The sequence below is a fragment of the Nipponia nippon genome, unplaced genomic scaffold (genome assembly GCF_047370975.1).
Source record: "Nipponia nippon isolate SJK-2023a ecotype South Korea unplaced genomic scaffold, ASM4737097v1 scaffold_6, whole genome shotgun sequence".
Classification (NCBI taxonomy): Eukaryota; Metazoa; Chordata; class Aves; order Pelecaniformes; family Threskiornithidae; genus Nipponia; species Nipponia nippon.
In genome coordinates, this window is record NW_028262380.1 from 74,691,136 (window position 1) to 74,707,479 (window position 16,344).

At 39.5% G+C, this 16,344-nt stretch overlaps 2 protein-coding genes across 3 annotated transcripts in view; one reads left to right on the forward strand and one right to left on the reverse strand.

Annotated features, from left to right (window-relative positions):
* The window catches only part of MFSD8 (major facilitator superfamily domain containing 8), an 18,468-nt gene extending 14,980 nt beyond the window's left edge, over positions 1–3,488 (forward strand). The window contains exon 14 of the mRNA XM_087738001.1: positions 2,880–3,488. Within this exon, the coding sequence (XP_087594127.1) occupies positions 2,880–2,967 (88 nt within the window). The 3' untranslated portion in view covers positions 2,968–3,488. The remainder of the gene's footprint in view (positions 1–2,879) is intronic.
* Positions 1–16,219, reverse strand: part of PLK4 (polo like kinase 4) — an 18,010-nt gene extending 1,791 nt beyond the window's left edge. Inside the window, exons 1-15 of one of the 2 annotated variants that reach the window (XM_087737998.1) lie at positions 16,048–16,219; positions 15,189–15,284; positions 14,323–14,418; positions 14,114–14,228; positions 12,594–13,626; positions 10,633–10,733; positions 8,559–8,935; positions 7,555–7,659; positions 7,058–7,160; positions 6,088–6,237; positions 4,980–5,110; positions 4,070–4,161; positions 3,555–3,696; positions 1,692–1,832; positions 657–763 (exon numbers count right to left, since the gene is read on the reverse strand). In XM_087737998.1, the coding sequence (XP_087594124.1) occupies positions 657–763; positions 1,692–1,832; positions 3,555–3,696; positions 4,070–4,161; positions 4,980–5,110; positions 6,088–6,237; positions 7,058–7,160; positions 7,555–7,659; positions 8,559–8,935; positions 10,633–10,733; positions 12,594–13,626; positions 14,114–14,228; positions 14,323–14,418; positions 15,189–15,284; positions 16,048–16,077 (2,819 nt within the window). In that variant the 5' untranslated portion in view covers positions 16,078–16,219. Of the gene's footprint in view, positions 1–656; positions 764–1,691; positions 1,833–3,554; positions 3,697–4,069; positions 4,162–4,979; positions 5,111–6,087; positions 6,238–7,057; positions 7,161–7,554; positions 7,660–8,558; positions 8,936–10,632; positions 10,734–12,593; positions 13,627–14,113; positions 14,229–14,322; positions 14,419–15,188; positions 15,285–15,431; positions 15,702–16,047 lie in introns of those variants that run through there. The other variant, XM_009468779.2, reaches the window with a different exon arrangement.
* Positions 16,220–16,344: the final 125 nt, after the last annotated feature.

Below are 16,344 nucleotides of genomic sequence, written 5' to 3' on the forward strand. Positions count from 1 at the left end.
CCACTAAGTCAAGTAGATTTTAAGTATATCTAGACACATTAACTGGAGCTTGATGGCTTAAATCTAGGCCCCCCTTCCCTATATGTATTTAACTGAAAAAAAGTGTTGCAGATGAAGAAAATATCTAAACAATGTTTAAAGCTGCAATAATATCTGAACAGACTGTATATTCCTGTCTCAAACTTTGCACAGAGGAAGCACGTTACTGAGTGGCTGTATTTGTATGGGAAGTGCCCAGTGTCCAAGAGATACGCAAAACTTCACTTGAGCACTTCAGGTCTATGCAGCGATGTTGACATGCTCTCTCCCTAATCTAGCCGTGTCTTGGGGAAAAAAAAAAAAAAAAGTATTAAACCCTTACTTTTCTCCCTCTCCCTCTTTTACATACTATACATGAATAGTGGCTATACTCTGGAGACCAAGTAGCTGCAATCCCAGCTTTTTTTTATTCATTTGGTATCCAGAATTCAGTCAAAGCCATAGGTGTTTCTCTTTATTTATTAAGCTTATATAAGCTAGTCAACCGAGAAGTGATTGAAAAGCTAAGTTTTAGTGTTTACAACACAAAATGAATAGCAGCTATGGAGTTTACCTTAGGTATAACAGCCTTGCACTGCCAGAAAACTGAACTAGTTTTACAGCAGCAATAGACTCACCTAGTTGTCTGGCCATCTGGAGATGTGTAAGTGATAGAAGAAACACCTGCTTGGGCTACCAGTTGGGATCCATCGTTAAACTGAACCCATACTGCTCCACTGGTCAGCTAACAAGAGAAGTTGCATTATGGTTTGAGGACATAAGACACAAGATTACATACCTAGAATTCTTCTAATAATTGAAGGTGAAAGTTTTTCAGAATTGCTGAAGGGACTTAGGTATCTTGGTCAGTCTTTCAAAGATAAAGATTGCATGTATACTACTTTGGAGTAAGTAGTCTCATGCAGTCTCAAGAATCAGACTTCCTAAGGTTTCAGGTACTCGGCTGTAGTCCTCCTTTTCAATGAGAGTTAAATAAAGAAGTACTTTTAGCTTAACCACTCCTAAGGAAATTTTAAATAGGACCAAACATAAAATAGAAGGCCCATTTGGGAAAGTTCACAGCTATATAAATTTCAAAGTTTCTATGTATAAAAGCAAACTTTTTCTGTTAGGACAGGAAGCTTACTTTATCTGGCTTGCAGAGAACCGTTTTTTAAATTAAAGCTGGTCCCACAGAAATGCAGAGGAAAAATTTCTCTGTGAGGAAACAGCTTTTCCTGTTGTATAAGCAGATTAATTTTTCTTGTACAGATCTAGTACATATCAGTTAAAAACACTTTGTCATGCCACCTTTACATCTACATTAGTGAACCAACAGAAGTTGAACAGCTTCAATTTTTTACTAGGAGTCAAATTTAAATGACAGAGGACACCAAAATAGGCAATAACCACCACAGGAAAACTGTGATAACTGAAATACTGAACTGTTATTTTGGCTTCTTCTACTTATGTAGTTCACCATGGTATTTATCCAAGATGCTTATTTGGAAGGATCTTTCCACATACCAATTTTCAGATTTAAACTGTAGCAGAGCACAACTTAATGTATTCCTCACAAATTAAGTTTAAAGTTAATGACTTAAAAATATCTATCTCAAGTTTAATAGGAAAAGAGAACTGACCTCCCTCCTTTATCAGTATTCATTTCTCACCTGAGAAGCCCAACCAACGTTTTTCACAAAGACAGATTTTAAAAGTTGGGCTGAATTTGGGCTGCATTCCGTTTGATGAACAGAGGAGCATGTCGTTTCAGCAGCGGTAGTCATAAATGTAGACTTCTCATACGGCACCACCTAAAACCCAGAAACGCACAGCATTAGCAGCCTTAGTATTAATCCAGCTGATGATGTACCAACTATCGTGGTCAATTACCACCCGTTTTCATCTTTTCGTATATACAGATGGTTTTAGCCTATATGCTTCATTTAACAGCATTACACTATAAAACCCCCAGAGGATTTCGTATGATTTTCTCAGTATTATGACAGCTTTTTTACCACTTCCCTGTACTCACAAAGGAATCGCTTTCCCTAAGCGGACTTTTTCTTTCTAAACCCCATTTTGCCTTATTTGACTGTCAGAAAACCCTGTCCCTCTTCAGGAAAAGTGTTCAGCACATGTTAGATTATAGAATAGCCCTCATTCAGATGACCACTTGGCCAGTATTTTACAAAAACATGGACATTGCTATTATTTGGAAACTAGGATATTAAACATTAATAGGAGAGATCTACAGCACATACAGAGTCTGTTATAGGTTTAGAGAGACAAAAGTGATGAATTAAGAATAACAGAGGATCAAACATTGGAGGTCTTTAGGACAACGCCGCCACTACTGTCTAGGAGGAACATGTCTACTTCTATGAAAGTTCTACTACTGAGATACCTCCTCCCATAGTCACAGAGATGACAGAGATGAGGTGGTGTGCTTAGCAGTATTTAATATTCAGGGTTCAGTGAAAAGATGCAAGTCAGGGGCTGCCTCTGAAATAGGAGAGCTTGGTCAGGAAAGAGATCAGGATCCAGATAATTACAGGAACCTGAAAGAAACAGCAAGCTGTACCTCAGGATATACAGATCTAGTTCAAGTATAAAGAAACTGACAGAGTCAAGAGTAACATGGAAAAGCAACCAGCTATTGTGTTATTTTCCTTAGAAATACATACTTCAGAAGAGAATGCAAATGGTGAAAGTCTTACAAAGACCTAAGTGTTTGCTATATGGCAAACAAAGGAGTTTGAATGCTGAACCCTCAAGTTAGAACTCTGGTGATGGGTAACCTTAAATCAGTGTAAAAATCAAGACCAGTACTGAAGCCTTAAGGGATTTTTTGTTGCCAGGTTCATTTCAATCAAGCGAAAACTCACGGATTCTGCACTAAGGACACGTGCTACACAATCAAAGAACAGGAAAAGCAGACCTACATAAATTCAAAAAAGTTAAGATGATGTGAACTCAGTGTGCCAAGAGCCCGATATAATTCAGTCAGCTGGGGAAGTTGTATCAGGGCTGTGATGCAGCAATTGAAGGTTGGTCAGTCCTTTAAACGAACTAGATGAAATTGCACACAAAGCCTTGTTTGCCATACATATAAATATATTTACACTTACTTTTCTTTTTTTTATACACAGTAACATTTGATTATTTCAGAACAATAGCCTCAAGTGCTAGTATCCTTTGTGACTACCATTCGATATACAGGCCTGAGGGCACATCAGAGCTCTCCAAAACGAATTGAAGACTGTGCTATATAACATGAGTAAGCAGTTTTCAAACTATGTTCCAGGAGGCATTTGTGGTAAAGTTTTGGAGGATTTTGATTTTTCAGATGATCTTAAATCCAGATATCAGAAGAAGTTAGTTGAAATCAAAGTTAACATTTCTTGTCAATAGGCTCACAAATGGCTAATAAAAGCATACGTCCATACAAATGTAATTCCATTAGTTCAAATAAAACAGCAATATTTTAATTCCTACTGGAGAATAGTCTCCACTGTATGTTCTTGTGTACTTACAGAAGGAGTACAGGTTGGACTTTGACCTGGAGTAGAACTGGCAGCTATATTTCTATCCAGCACCATAACTTCTTTTGAACAGTTTGTATTGTCCAACAGTGGAGGTGCTACAGCCTGTGGTGATTCAGTATTGCCAGGTTTTCTGCAAAAATAATGAGACAAATTGGGAAAAGGTCCATCCAAAAGGGACTAAAGAAACAAGTGAGGAGACGTAGCTTTTCCTTCAGTTTAACATGGACTGTACAAAGCACTTGATGGCACTGATCTTCTGCAGAATTGTTTTGACACATGCTAATTGTTAGCCTGGTTTAGTCTAAATCCACAAGCGTATGTTGTCCTAGTATCAAAGGACAGGTCCAAAATAAGGTGTTCATACATGCTATCAAGTTAATATTTATCTTGCTAATGACTATGAGCCTCTGTTAAGCAACCCCGGCTTCTGCAAACATTAGCTGCCTAAGGCTGCTTACTGGGAATATTCAAATGCATAGGTATTTTCAAGTGAAAGATACTACCTTCCAACAATTATTGGAAAAAATGGAACACTTTCACTCCTTTTTTCTTCTTCCAAAACAGCAGATTCCAGTGCAAGGCATATACGATGTCCCTAGAATTAGAAGGAGCTTGTTAAAGTTTTTAATTGAGAACTATTTCATATATGTTGAGCATGGCAGGTGAGCGTACACAAGGAAATGCTTTTTTCAATGGTACCGAATATCGATAATGACTGCACTCAGGTACCATGGAAGCGATTCAAAAAGCTGTACTCTACAGCAAGGCTCCCTCGTAACTTCAGCACATCTGGAATTATGCTGTTAATAATCACATCTCCTCCCCTTTTAGCAGGACTAGAAGACCCCTGAATTCTATTCCAGAAAATAACAGACCATAAGGAAGACTAAATAGGAAATTTGTACTATATTTTTACTGTTTGCTAAGTTCATAGACAAAAAAATTACTCTTGTGACTGCTAATTGGGCAACATGAAACAAGAGATGGAAAGCATAGCAGGCAGGCCAGTTAAACACCTGGCAGGTTTTTGTGTTTGGGGTTTTTGGGGGCTTGTTTTTTGTGGGTTTTTGTTTGTTTGTGGTTTTTGGTTTTGTTTGGTTTTGGTTTTTTGGTTTTGTTTTTTTTTTTTTAAACTTGTATAAAGCAGCTTCATCTGTTCTGTTTAATCCTTTCACCAGACAGACAAACCTGCTTTACACACTAGTAAGAATTTCCTCTAACAGTCTTCATTGTGAGGCATTGTTACTGTTACCTCTACATTGATATTTGCTCTTCCAAAAAACACTTTATCATCCCTCCTTATTAGTGTAATGAAAAATACGAAAAGCAACATCAGAAACACATTTGTGAAAGAGAAACTGAATTTTCAGAAAGTTGCTTTGCACTGGACAAGGTCTGTATAAAACAGTTTACCTCATTTGCATGATCCATATAAACTTGTATTTCCTTCTTCAAACCTGCTTCGCTTTCTCCTTTCAAAGTGAAGGATTTCCCCGATTTTTCAATCACACGAGTTATACCAGCTGTCTTGTGTATCTTTGCTCCTGTAAAAGAACGTAAAAATTTCTAGTGTGAATTGTATAAAATACCAGCATCTATAAAATACAGATTTCTGCCGTTACATTCTACTCTACTATAGTGTATCTCTCTGACTTAATTACTGCAAGAATCAAACCACTCCTGCACGAGCTTTACGTCTAGCAGAAATAAAAAGCCACTTAAATTGGGACTGTGATGTTAACAGAATGCCCTCTATGGCCAAAGATCACTACTTAAATGGGCTGAATAATGCATTTCTTACATATTTTAAGAACTACCTTTCTAAACATTAATCTGAGACAAAAGTAACATCTCCAACAGTATTGCCAAAACTTGGTAAAGTAGGCTCTATCAGTATTTGAATACAGGTTTTAAAAATATGCCCATTCTTTCAATAGCAGTTCCACACTGAATCACAAAGCTGTTAAGTCTTTTTTTTTTTTTATAAATCTGTTGGTGTCTATCTATGCACGTGACAAATGAAACTGGTTAACAGTAGTCTATAGTGAGAAAGCAATCGTCAGTGTGGTCTAGTTTATGAAGGGCAGAGTTGGAGAAGGCAGCCAGTTGCTTTCTCCAGTGAGTGTTCTTGGTAATACTGGTACCTCGGTTAACAATGGAAAGCTTGGCATAGGGACACACCTTTCACTAAGCAGGTTCACTATCAAATGCAGATGCAAAGAAGAGCTCATGAATAAAAACAAGGCGTAATTTAAATAACACTTTTGCAGCATGTACTCCCTGAAAAAGATATCAGTAAGGAACTAATGAATAATAAACTGATCTGTGAGTGCTAGGTTTTTGGCCTTTATTAAGGCAAAATACAGGCAAAAATCTTTGGCCTTTATTAAGGCAGAGTGCCAAAAAAACCCCACGGTTCAGTATTTTCTTCAGCCTGAAGTGTTCGTTGTTTGGCAATATTTTAGTGCAGCTTTAATAATATGATATAACTATTTGCATAATTGCAGAAATGAATACATACCATCATAAAAACAAATTTCAACATCTGCAGTGGGTGAATTTTCCATCAACATGCACTTGGCGTATCTTGTGTAGAACGTAACTTTGGGGGTTTTTGTTCTTACCAACTGCACAAATTTGGCTGCATACTGGTATTTTTTCCAGTACTTCTCTAAAAAAAGAAAATTTAAGAACTTTTTGATAAAAGTCATCAGATTAAACACTGTGCACCAGTTTGGAGAGAAGTAATTTAAAATATGTATTTGATAGCTGAAGGTTGCGAGTAATATTTAAGTACTTTACAGAAGTATGTTCAAAGAAACTGACTTATTTCCACCAATTTTTAGAAAAGTGTGCATCTTCAATAGCTTCACTTGAATAGCTTCAGTTAATATAGTTGAGAACCTAAAACAACATAGTAAAGAGCTGCATATACCATTTAACTAGATATCACAGTCCAGCTGGCGTCCTGGCTTTAGGTAAAAACTGTCTTTGATCTCTAATTAGCAGAGAAGTCTGCTTGTCTCTTAAGACCTTATAGTTAGCTTATATTTGTTCTTCAGCTGTCTACGTTACTCTGTCAATGCTTTCAAGTATATATTTTTCCCCTCTCCCCCAAGTTTGAGTATTAGGAAGCACAAAGTAAAGTTTCTGTTTTAAAATTGACTTGATAATACATCTTCCATCATATTTAAACAGTTTCCAATATGAATGAGGAGAAGAATACGAAAGCTTCAATTTTCGTACACTACGTTGTAAAGAAGTGGCTCCTTATAACTTCCATACAAAATAACTTAAAACCTGTGGGTTTACACTTTCTTGTAAAGTTTCAAAATACAGTTTCCAGTTAAACTGTAGTTTGAATCTGATTCTGAAAGGCGTTTTATCTTCACAGTTATCTGAAAAGAAATGGCTAAAAGCTAAAAAGTCTCAAACGAGATTCACCAAAAATCACATTAATCGTCATAAGTTTAAAATAAATTTCAGGTTACCTGGCAAGTTGTCAAAATTATACATACAGATGTCTTCAGGAGGAGCAGGAGGTCTGTCATCAAGAAGGAAACCTCTTCCTTCATTTGGATGATAAACTGCAATCTATAACAAGAAAAAAAAAAAAAAGAAGCGTTTGCAGTTGCAACTTACAACAGCACTCCCTACTTTTAACAGGTATGGAAATAAGTCACAGTTTAATTAATTACCATGATTCACCATGAATGCTCTATTCCTCTAAGTAATTATTTAACAGCAGCAGTTTTTTTAACAATTCCAAAAGTTAAGTCCAATTTTGCTCTGAAATAATTGCTTGCTACCTGTATTTGTATGGCTGTACTATGCGGGGGGAAAAAAAAAAAGACTTTTACAACTGTGCATATGGAAGCATTGCATTTCCAAACAAATAATCACTTAAATGAAAATTAAAAAAAACTCTGAAAGAACAGAATACTCTAAGGCTTTTATACAACAGTGAAGAAATTGAAGACATACTCACCACATTTCCATCACAAGATATTCTGAGAACTTCTTTCACAAGTTCTTGTGAGTGGTGTTCTTTTAGAAACTCCATACACACTTCCCCAGTATCTAGAATGCTCACCTAAAATATATTGAATATACAAGTTAAACAAAAAGACCTTTACTTTCTGGCAAAATAAGATAGCGCTTCTTTCCACAAATGCTTTAAAAAAGGGTTTTCTTCTTCCACAAATGCGCAGCAAACTTTTAAGTGCTTCTTACAGTAACTTTTGCTATTAGCAGTATTAAAACAGAACACTTCTTCAACATGACTGAAGGTTATAAGCCTGGTCAGTGAGGGTGTGGCTTCTTAAGTGACAAACCAAACAAAGACAGGCCAGCTCTATTATGTTATTTTTTTTAAAAAACAAATTGGGGGGTGGGGGGAAACGTGACAGGATGAGCAAGACTAAGAAACAGAACAAAAGGCAAAAGGGTGATACCAGGAACAAACCAACCAGAAAATTTATGTGATCAGTAAAGATTAACGGAATTTGTTTTGCTTTCCCACCCACAAGACGGGGAAACAGCAGCGCTACAGAAAAAAGATTCAAGTTTTTATTTGAGAGCAAGACTATTTTCATTTCTAATCCAGTTATTTATCTCATCTGTAGAAGTGTTTGACATAGTTAAAAATCTTAATGTTGAAAGCTTAAATGCAACTTGTACAGCTAAGCAGTACAGCGTTTTAGAACAGTAGAAAGTATATATACATTTAATATTTGTTATGTCTACCTACAGTTCCTTTGCTTGTAAGCTAAAAGCAATGCAATGTCACTATTTGCAAGAAGCAATCACAAGGTTACAGTATTCCATATACAAAAACCAAGATGCATCCTACTAGTATAACCTGAAATTAAATAGTTATTATAGATTAAGTTTTATAAAACCAGATGATTCTAGTTTACCAAATGATTTTTAAGACATAGTCACACTATATTCAATACTTCAGTTGTTTCCATTTTAAGAACTGATACATACCACTGCATTTTTTGTTTTTTGCCTGATCGGTTTTAGCCTGTGAGCGTTGAGAGGTGATACTATACTTCGCAGTGTAGGTTTCTGATGTGCTGGTGGTTCTTTGCCCCACGTTTGGTTTTGTTCTGAAGTTGACCAAAGGCCACACGTAGAAGAAGATAGTTGAATTTTTTCAGATTTGCAGAGAACTCCAGGGATGTATTTCTTTGGGTTTCTCTGGTTTAAAGAATGCGGACAGTCCACAGATGCATCCTGATTCCTTATATCTTTCAAGGTGTGCCATGCATTTCTTGATGCATCTTGCTGCACATCCAGATGATACTGAAAACCTCCGTGTGCATTACTGTTGCCAGTTAGGTCTGCAGGTGGTCTCAGCGGAACTGAAAGCATCATAAAGGTACATTGTAGATTCAAAAAGTCACAGTACAAAGAAAAAATTGCTAATGTTTTTAAAACCTTTTCAAAATATCATCTTAGAAGGCTTATTTAAGTGGAGACTATTTGTTACTTTGTAGGAATTTTATTAACTTTAGATACTTTTAGCTTGTCTTACACATTATGAATCATGCTTATAACAAACTGAAACAACAGTAATTTTTTTTTTCAGCTTATTTAAGTGGATATCTTTCATCTCGGTCCAAATCATTAGGCTATGACTTCAGTACCAATCAGTCAATACCAGTGTTAAAAAAATTCCAGTATTACTTAAAATACACTGTTACTAGATTTCAGTTATGATGGCTTTTGATCTTAACATACATCAAGTCATTTTGCAAAACCATCTATAAACAACATACTAAGATTTCAAATAGATACTTAAACAAGAATTAGTTTACAAGAATTAGTTTAATCTGTTGAAACTTTATTTGCCATTCATTTAAGTTAACTAGAGGTTTTAGTACTCAAGATGTTAAATGCACGCTCCAAAACCCTTGTTTTATTTCCAGTCGCTTGTTAAAAGACAAAAACCTATCTTTATACTTAAACTTCCTATAACTGCTTCCCTAGTTTTGATATTTAAGCCCTTGTTTGGGTGAGGCAAAAGTTGATCAAGTACTACCCTCCTCCTGCCATATTGCAGAACAGTTGAGAAGGCACCAAACCTTACATGGGATTATGCAGACCATATGTCATATGCTTCCAATTTCCTGTAGGCAGGAAGGGAAGGAGCCCAGTAATATCAAAACAAAAAAGGCCAGAATGGATTTGTGATTTAGTTTTATGATTAAATTACATTATTTGTAAATGATGTAACATGATGCATGACAAAACACCTCCTTCCCTTCTGTGTCTTTTGTCCTTTCCTCCACCCCTCCTTCTGCAGCCTCATTATCTTTCTCATTCACTGAGGTCCCATTTTCTCTTAAGGCGTATTTGCCCAACTAAATTAACAGGGCTTTTGAGTCACCTGCCAATTTTTTGTCACATATTTATGCTTACACATGTTTCAGGTCACAACTGAATAATTATGGCAGGTTCTAGAATTGTGTTTTCCTCTCTTTTTCCCTTTTTTTTTTTTTTTTGCCAAAATACTAAAAGAACAGAACGACCTCATTTTAGGAAGCTAAGTATTCAAATTCAATGTCCAACTTCATCACTCTTATGAAGGCAGTTACATACAGTTCATGATCCCAACCCAACAGCTCAAGAGGAACACTGACTACAAAACCTTCTGAAATTAATTCCTACCTCAGGAAACTAAAATGTTACAGTTCAGTCCAAAAGAGAGAACAAAACAATATTTTCAGTGGGGTATTTCTGGCTGAGGAATGATTCTACAGCTTAGTGATGCTGGAAATGATTTTGCCTCTTTCAATATCTGTGTCAATTTTTTGCAGTGAGAAGTCAGTTTAGGGTCTCCCATGCTTTCCATTGAGAAAAAAAGTCCATCTGCAGTAGCCTCTGTTAACATCCAATCGCTGATATTTAGGATGCCAGCATTATACTCCAGTATTACACTTACAGATATCCCTTCTGTCACAAGTTTAAAGACAGAAAATATAGAAACACCACAGAAGCAGTTAAAAGTCACTACTCCAACTTGAGTGCAAAAATGTACAACTGATGAGTAACACACCATTTGGTTGCATGCTTCCAAGCCACTGCTGCATTGTTTCAGCCTGGGACTTCTGCTCTAACAAACCAACCTGGGCCTTCATTGGGCAGAGATAGTTTGAGCTGCAAAATAAAAGTTACACATATAATCGAGATTACATCAAAGATACTTGCACAACAAAAGTTATAATGTTACAGCTGCAGAAGCCACAACGCTTTCAGAACATTTCAGAAATCCAGGTGGCATTTTGCAGCTCTAGACAGCATAGAACGTGCTGCTTTTTTCATGAGGAATGTTCATTGGCTAAAGCATAAAAAATAAAATACTGTTTCCAAATTGAAAGAAAAGTTATTATTAATTTTCAGCACAAATTTACGCCTGTTAGCACTCACTAATAGACTCTCGGAACTGACATCTATGAACAAAACCAGCCACCGATAACACTGCCAGCAGTGGCTGTTCTGACATCTAGTTCTTAGTTCACAGTATTGGAAACAACCTCAGAGAAGACACAAGGGTGATGCCCATGACCCCAGTGGATCTCATTCAGCATAACAAATACGCAGCTGAAACATGTAAGCAACCTTATCACCTAAAATAAGAGTTTATATAAAATAGAGTAAATCCCAAAGATTATAAATATTTTTACCAACTTTTTAGACAATGACATATATGTAGTCACAGGTGAACTCAAGCTATAGCCCACATGTTGAAGAATAAAGAATACACACAAAAAGAGTTACTGCAGAATCACTGATCTGTTGAAAATTCACACTAAGCTCCTGTGAGGTTTTCTGTCTCCATAGCCTGTACATACTTCTGGCAACAATCACTGCTTTAGCATTGGCAAGGACTCGGTTATCACAACTGCCACACACAGAATATTAGCATCTAATTTAGGTCTTAGAACCTTGCATTGAAGATTGCTATGCAGGCCAACTATAGATGTAAGAGGCTCTCCTATAATCAACCATTTAAAAAAAAGTAGTAATCATTCAGTTAATCCCCACGCTCATATTAATATTCTGTCACATTTACATATAGCATGTCTTCATGAAGTCATGGGAAATACAAGTAAGCACTATGTTAACAGTCATATAAATAATTTTTTTTATTCATCAGACATTTCTCAAACTAGAAAGAATGCACATGCCCATTGAACTTGCTGAACAGAGGCTTATGTCAAACACTTCTGACTAGTCCAGAAAAATCTCTTACTCCCTTGACTTTTTCTATGGGGCAAAGCGCTCGCTTGCATTTTCCCTGAACTTACTTGCAGAAAGAAAAACATATAAAACCATCACACAAAGTTGCCACTCGATGTGGAGAGAAATGCAAGAACCAAGATATGCAATAGTCCTTATATTAAAATAGGAAAGCAGTCTTTGATATGCCGCTGATGGAAAAAACAAAGCAAACTTCTGAGCATAGACAGATTAAGTTTATCGTAAAGAAGGGCTCTTGTTGCATAGCAGTGCACAGAAGGCAAAGATGAGGCCTCCAACACCACAGAAAACATCCTAGCATCACTTGTAGATTTGACACTGGAGTTGGTCTGTATCAACTGGGGAAGTCCATCAATGTGTGGAAAGAAGCCAGGATTTTCACCCAGAAACTACAACTAAGGACAGAACTAAGTTTCAGATAGTTATTTTTCAGTGTTATTTTCCTTTCCTTTCCAATCTTGTACTTAATTTGGTTTTCTTCCTTTATTATTACCATTTCCTATATTATTATTACCAGGATAAATAAAAGCTACGATCCAGCTAGCTGATGCGCTGCATCTATGAACTTTAAGATAGGGATGGTGGGGAGGTAAACCTCTACATAGCAACAGCGTCAACTATCACCCTCTCCTATTTGGTATTCAAGTTACAAGCATAGAGACTTTGGGCACTTACTACAGCTTAGTTACAGGAAAAATCATGCATTTAACATACAAGGCAGCTCTAAATGTCATCTTAATAAAAACCGATTCTTACTGTGGTTGATCTTTTACAGGTGGAGATATCTGCCCTTCAAAAGAACCAGAACTACCAGAAGTCTTCTCCTTAAATATTTCTCCTATATCAGTATAGCTGTTTGCAGGTGAAAAGCATTCTGTATTTTCCCTTGCTCCTACTTTAGGTTTAGAAAGCAGTTCCATAGAGTGGCATCTCTCAACAATATTCGATATGCCTTGAGTCTGGCTATGGGATGTGCCAGACCTATCTGAAGAGTGGGCTCTTCGGAGGTAGCGTGAATGTGGTCTCTCTTCAGCAAGTTGCATGGTTCTTCCCCTGCCAGTTATGCCAATTTCTTTTCCCTGAATTCCCCACTGATGAAAAGAACCGCTTCCATCTACGGATGAAGTATTACTGGAATTCTTGGTTTTAGGAAAAAAAGTCATTTTATTTGGGAGCGGCTGTCCAACTAACAGCTTCTTCTTTTCCTTCAAGCAACCACTGGTACTGATGCTGGAAGAGCCTGTGAAGGTTGTAGAGATGGTAGCATTTCCACTGTCCATAGAATCTTCTGAAGTTCCCAAATCTTTACTCCGTGCAGAGCTACACCTGGACATAAAAGGATGATCCAACACTGAGGAAAGACTCAAACGATCTGCTGGATTTTTGCGAAGTAACCTGTGTATAAGGTCTTGCGCCTCTCTTGATAAAAAGGCTGGCATTTCATAATCTGCTAACACTACTTTATTCAGCGTGTTCTTGACTGTGTCAGTGTCAAAAGGTGGCTTTCCAATAAGAAGAGTGTAAAACATACAGCCCAGAGACCACACATCAGATTCAAGTCCATGCGGACTCCTTGTGGCTATCTCTGGGGAAATGTAATTTGGAGTTCCACACATGGTGTAATGCTTTTCATGGGGCATTTTCAGCTGAGTTGCTAGTCCAAAATCAGCAATCTTGACATTCATATTATTGGTGAGTAAGATATTAGAAAGGGTGAGGTCCCGGTGCAGTATTCCATGAGAATGAAGATACAGCATACCCGTGATAATTTGATGCAAGAAGTGTCGGGCTGTCAAAACACAAAACCAGATGTTTTAGTCATATAACTGAAGTCATAGCTGTGAAAATAACAACTTTTTTTCTTAGGTGAAGAGGTGCAACACAAAGAAAGCAAATCTGTGGATGTGAAGTTGCCACTTTTCCTCTGTGGAACCTCCCAGTCTTGACCTATACTTCAACATAATTTTATGTACAAAGGTAAGCTCTACCGTCTATATACCTCTACCTTCCAAGTTCACTGTGGTTTTTTTTTTTTAAACCCAAATAGCCCAAGCTACTGTAAAATGGCATAAACAGAAACAAAAGTATACAGAAATTCAAGTGAACATGTGTAATAGTAATTAATCTTTAGATATCACTTATCACAAGATTTTAAGCTATGCAAACTGGTTCAGAGTGATGGCAGTTTTAAATATCCTTTCACTAGAATTACATATTTATTGAATAAGCCAAAACATTAATGCAAAGAGAGCGACACAGAAAAAAAAAAATCTCACCTTCTTCTTCTGAAAAGGGTTTCTTTCTGTTCTTTATGTATCTGCTCATTTCACCATTGTGACACATCTCCAGTATCAAGTATACGTAGTTGCTATCTTCAAAATAGTTAAAAAGCTAGAACATAAAACAATGAAAATATTAAAATACACTTTGTAGACTATACAGCAAATCACATATACAGTCCTCTCTACAAAAACATGATTCTTACCTCAAGTATAGATGGATGCTTTAGCTGACAATGTATTTTCACCTCATTTTGAACCCTCTGTACCATTCCAACCTTGTGCATGGCTTTTTTATCTATCTGTAAATGGATCACAGAGTATTTTTCAAGCACTGCAACACTGATTACATATAGGTTAGCGTCAAGTTCACTTGACATTTTAGATGTTCAATGCATGTTTGCCTGAAAGCTTCTAAATATAAGCACATTTTCACATAGTTTAACCTACTATACACTTCTAATGAACAAGTATCATCGGTAAGCGGAGGAACACACAACTGTCTGAAAGTAGACAAGTTTTACATTTTCAATACTAACACCAATTGGAAAATTTTCTGAAATACTTAAGCAGAGAAACCTAATTCTGATTTTGCCAGGTAGATATGCTAAATATAGTTAATACTAAAAAGGTGGCTAAATAAAAGTATTACAGATAAACAAATCTGGCAAAACACCTGCGATATGCGAGTTTCCTTCACAAAGTTCGTCCTGGCAGTGAGGGAAATTTTTCAAGGCGTTTTTTCCAGGACCTCTCCGGCCACATGGATTCTAAATGAAGTTTTTGTGGTCACAAATTTCTGAATTAGCATTATAGGGCTGATCGTCTACCCAAGGTTGAATATTTGAGCTTAAGTTCTTTTAATAGCACTGTAAGCATTTCCATTAATTATCATTACAGTCTATTTGGTCATATTGCATCTTTCAGGGTTGAATCCTAATCTAAATATCCGTTACACACAAACAAGCAATCCAGGCGTGAATGCCCAACCGCATAACCCCAGCCTGTTGCAACTTGCCCTCGTTCCGTCTCTTGCAGGACGGAGACTTCCTTGGCTGGCTGGCTGCCTTACCATTTTGATAGCCACTTCCAGACCGGTTTTCAGGGATACTGCTCTGTAGACCCCTGCGAAGGAGCCCTTCCCCAGGAGGTTCCCCACCTTGAAATCCTGCAACATGAACAAATCGCTGCCATCAGCCCCAGACCAGCCTTTGAAGCCTCTCTCCCGACACAGAGGTGTGTCCCCCCACCCAAGAGATGGGGGACCCCACAGCCCCGGTACCGGGGCAAACCCTCAGGCACCGCCGGGCGGTACCTGGACGCAGCTCTCCGGGGCGCGGCGGCGGTCCCCGGCGGGGCCGCGCAGCACCTCCCGCGCCATCGTCCTCCCCGCCCGGCGGCCGGCTTGCACTGGCACCGGCGCTGCCCGGAGCGAGGCGGCGCGGCCACCTTCCCGCCGTCTCTCCCGCCGCTGACGCGGGGGACGAGGGACGCCCGCCCCCGGCTCCCGCTGCTATGGCAGCGGCTGGGGAGCGACCGCCGCCCGCCCCGCAAATACAGAGCGCCTGGGGCTTTCCACGGCCCGGCTCCATAAACCACCGCGGGGCTCAGCTCCCCCGTCATCGCCCGGGCCGGGGCCCGCCGTGCCTTCACGGCCCGGCCCGGGGGCGGGCCCCACCAGCGGCCCGGGCGGGGAGGCGCCCGTGGGGCCCGCCCCGCCACAGCCCGCCGGGCCGCGTTCCTGGGGGAAGGGGGCGAAGGCGCGGGCCGGCCTAGGAGGAGCCGCCCTCGGCGCCCCGCCGGCCGCCTCCCACAAACAAGCCGCCCGGGAGAGGGACGAGCCCCCGCCTGGCCTCTCCCCGCCACCGACCCTGCGCCCCCGGCAAATGGCGGGGCGGCCCCGGCCAGCGGGAGGGGGCTGGGTTCCGCACCTCTATTTTCTCGCCGATGCAGGTCGCCATGGCGCCGGCCGCTCTCCCCGGGTCCCGCTACGGGCTCTCCTCAGGACGTCGGCCGCGGCTCCCCATCACGGCGCCCTCCGCCGCCCGCCTCGGCCCAGGCCCGCTCGCTCCCGGGCCCGGCGGCCGCTCCCCTCCCCCGGCGCCTCCATTTTGAAAAATCGCGCCGTTACCCCCCCAGCCCCGCCCCGCCCCAGGTCGAGGCTGCGTCTGACGCAATCGCGTCACGCAGAAGGCGCCCGTGGCTCTCGCGGGCGAGCTTGGAGATAG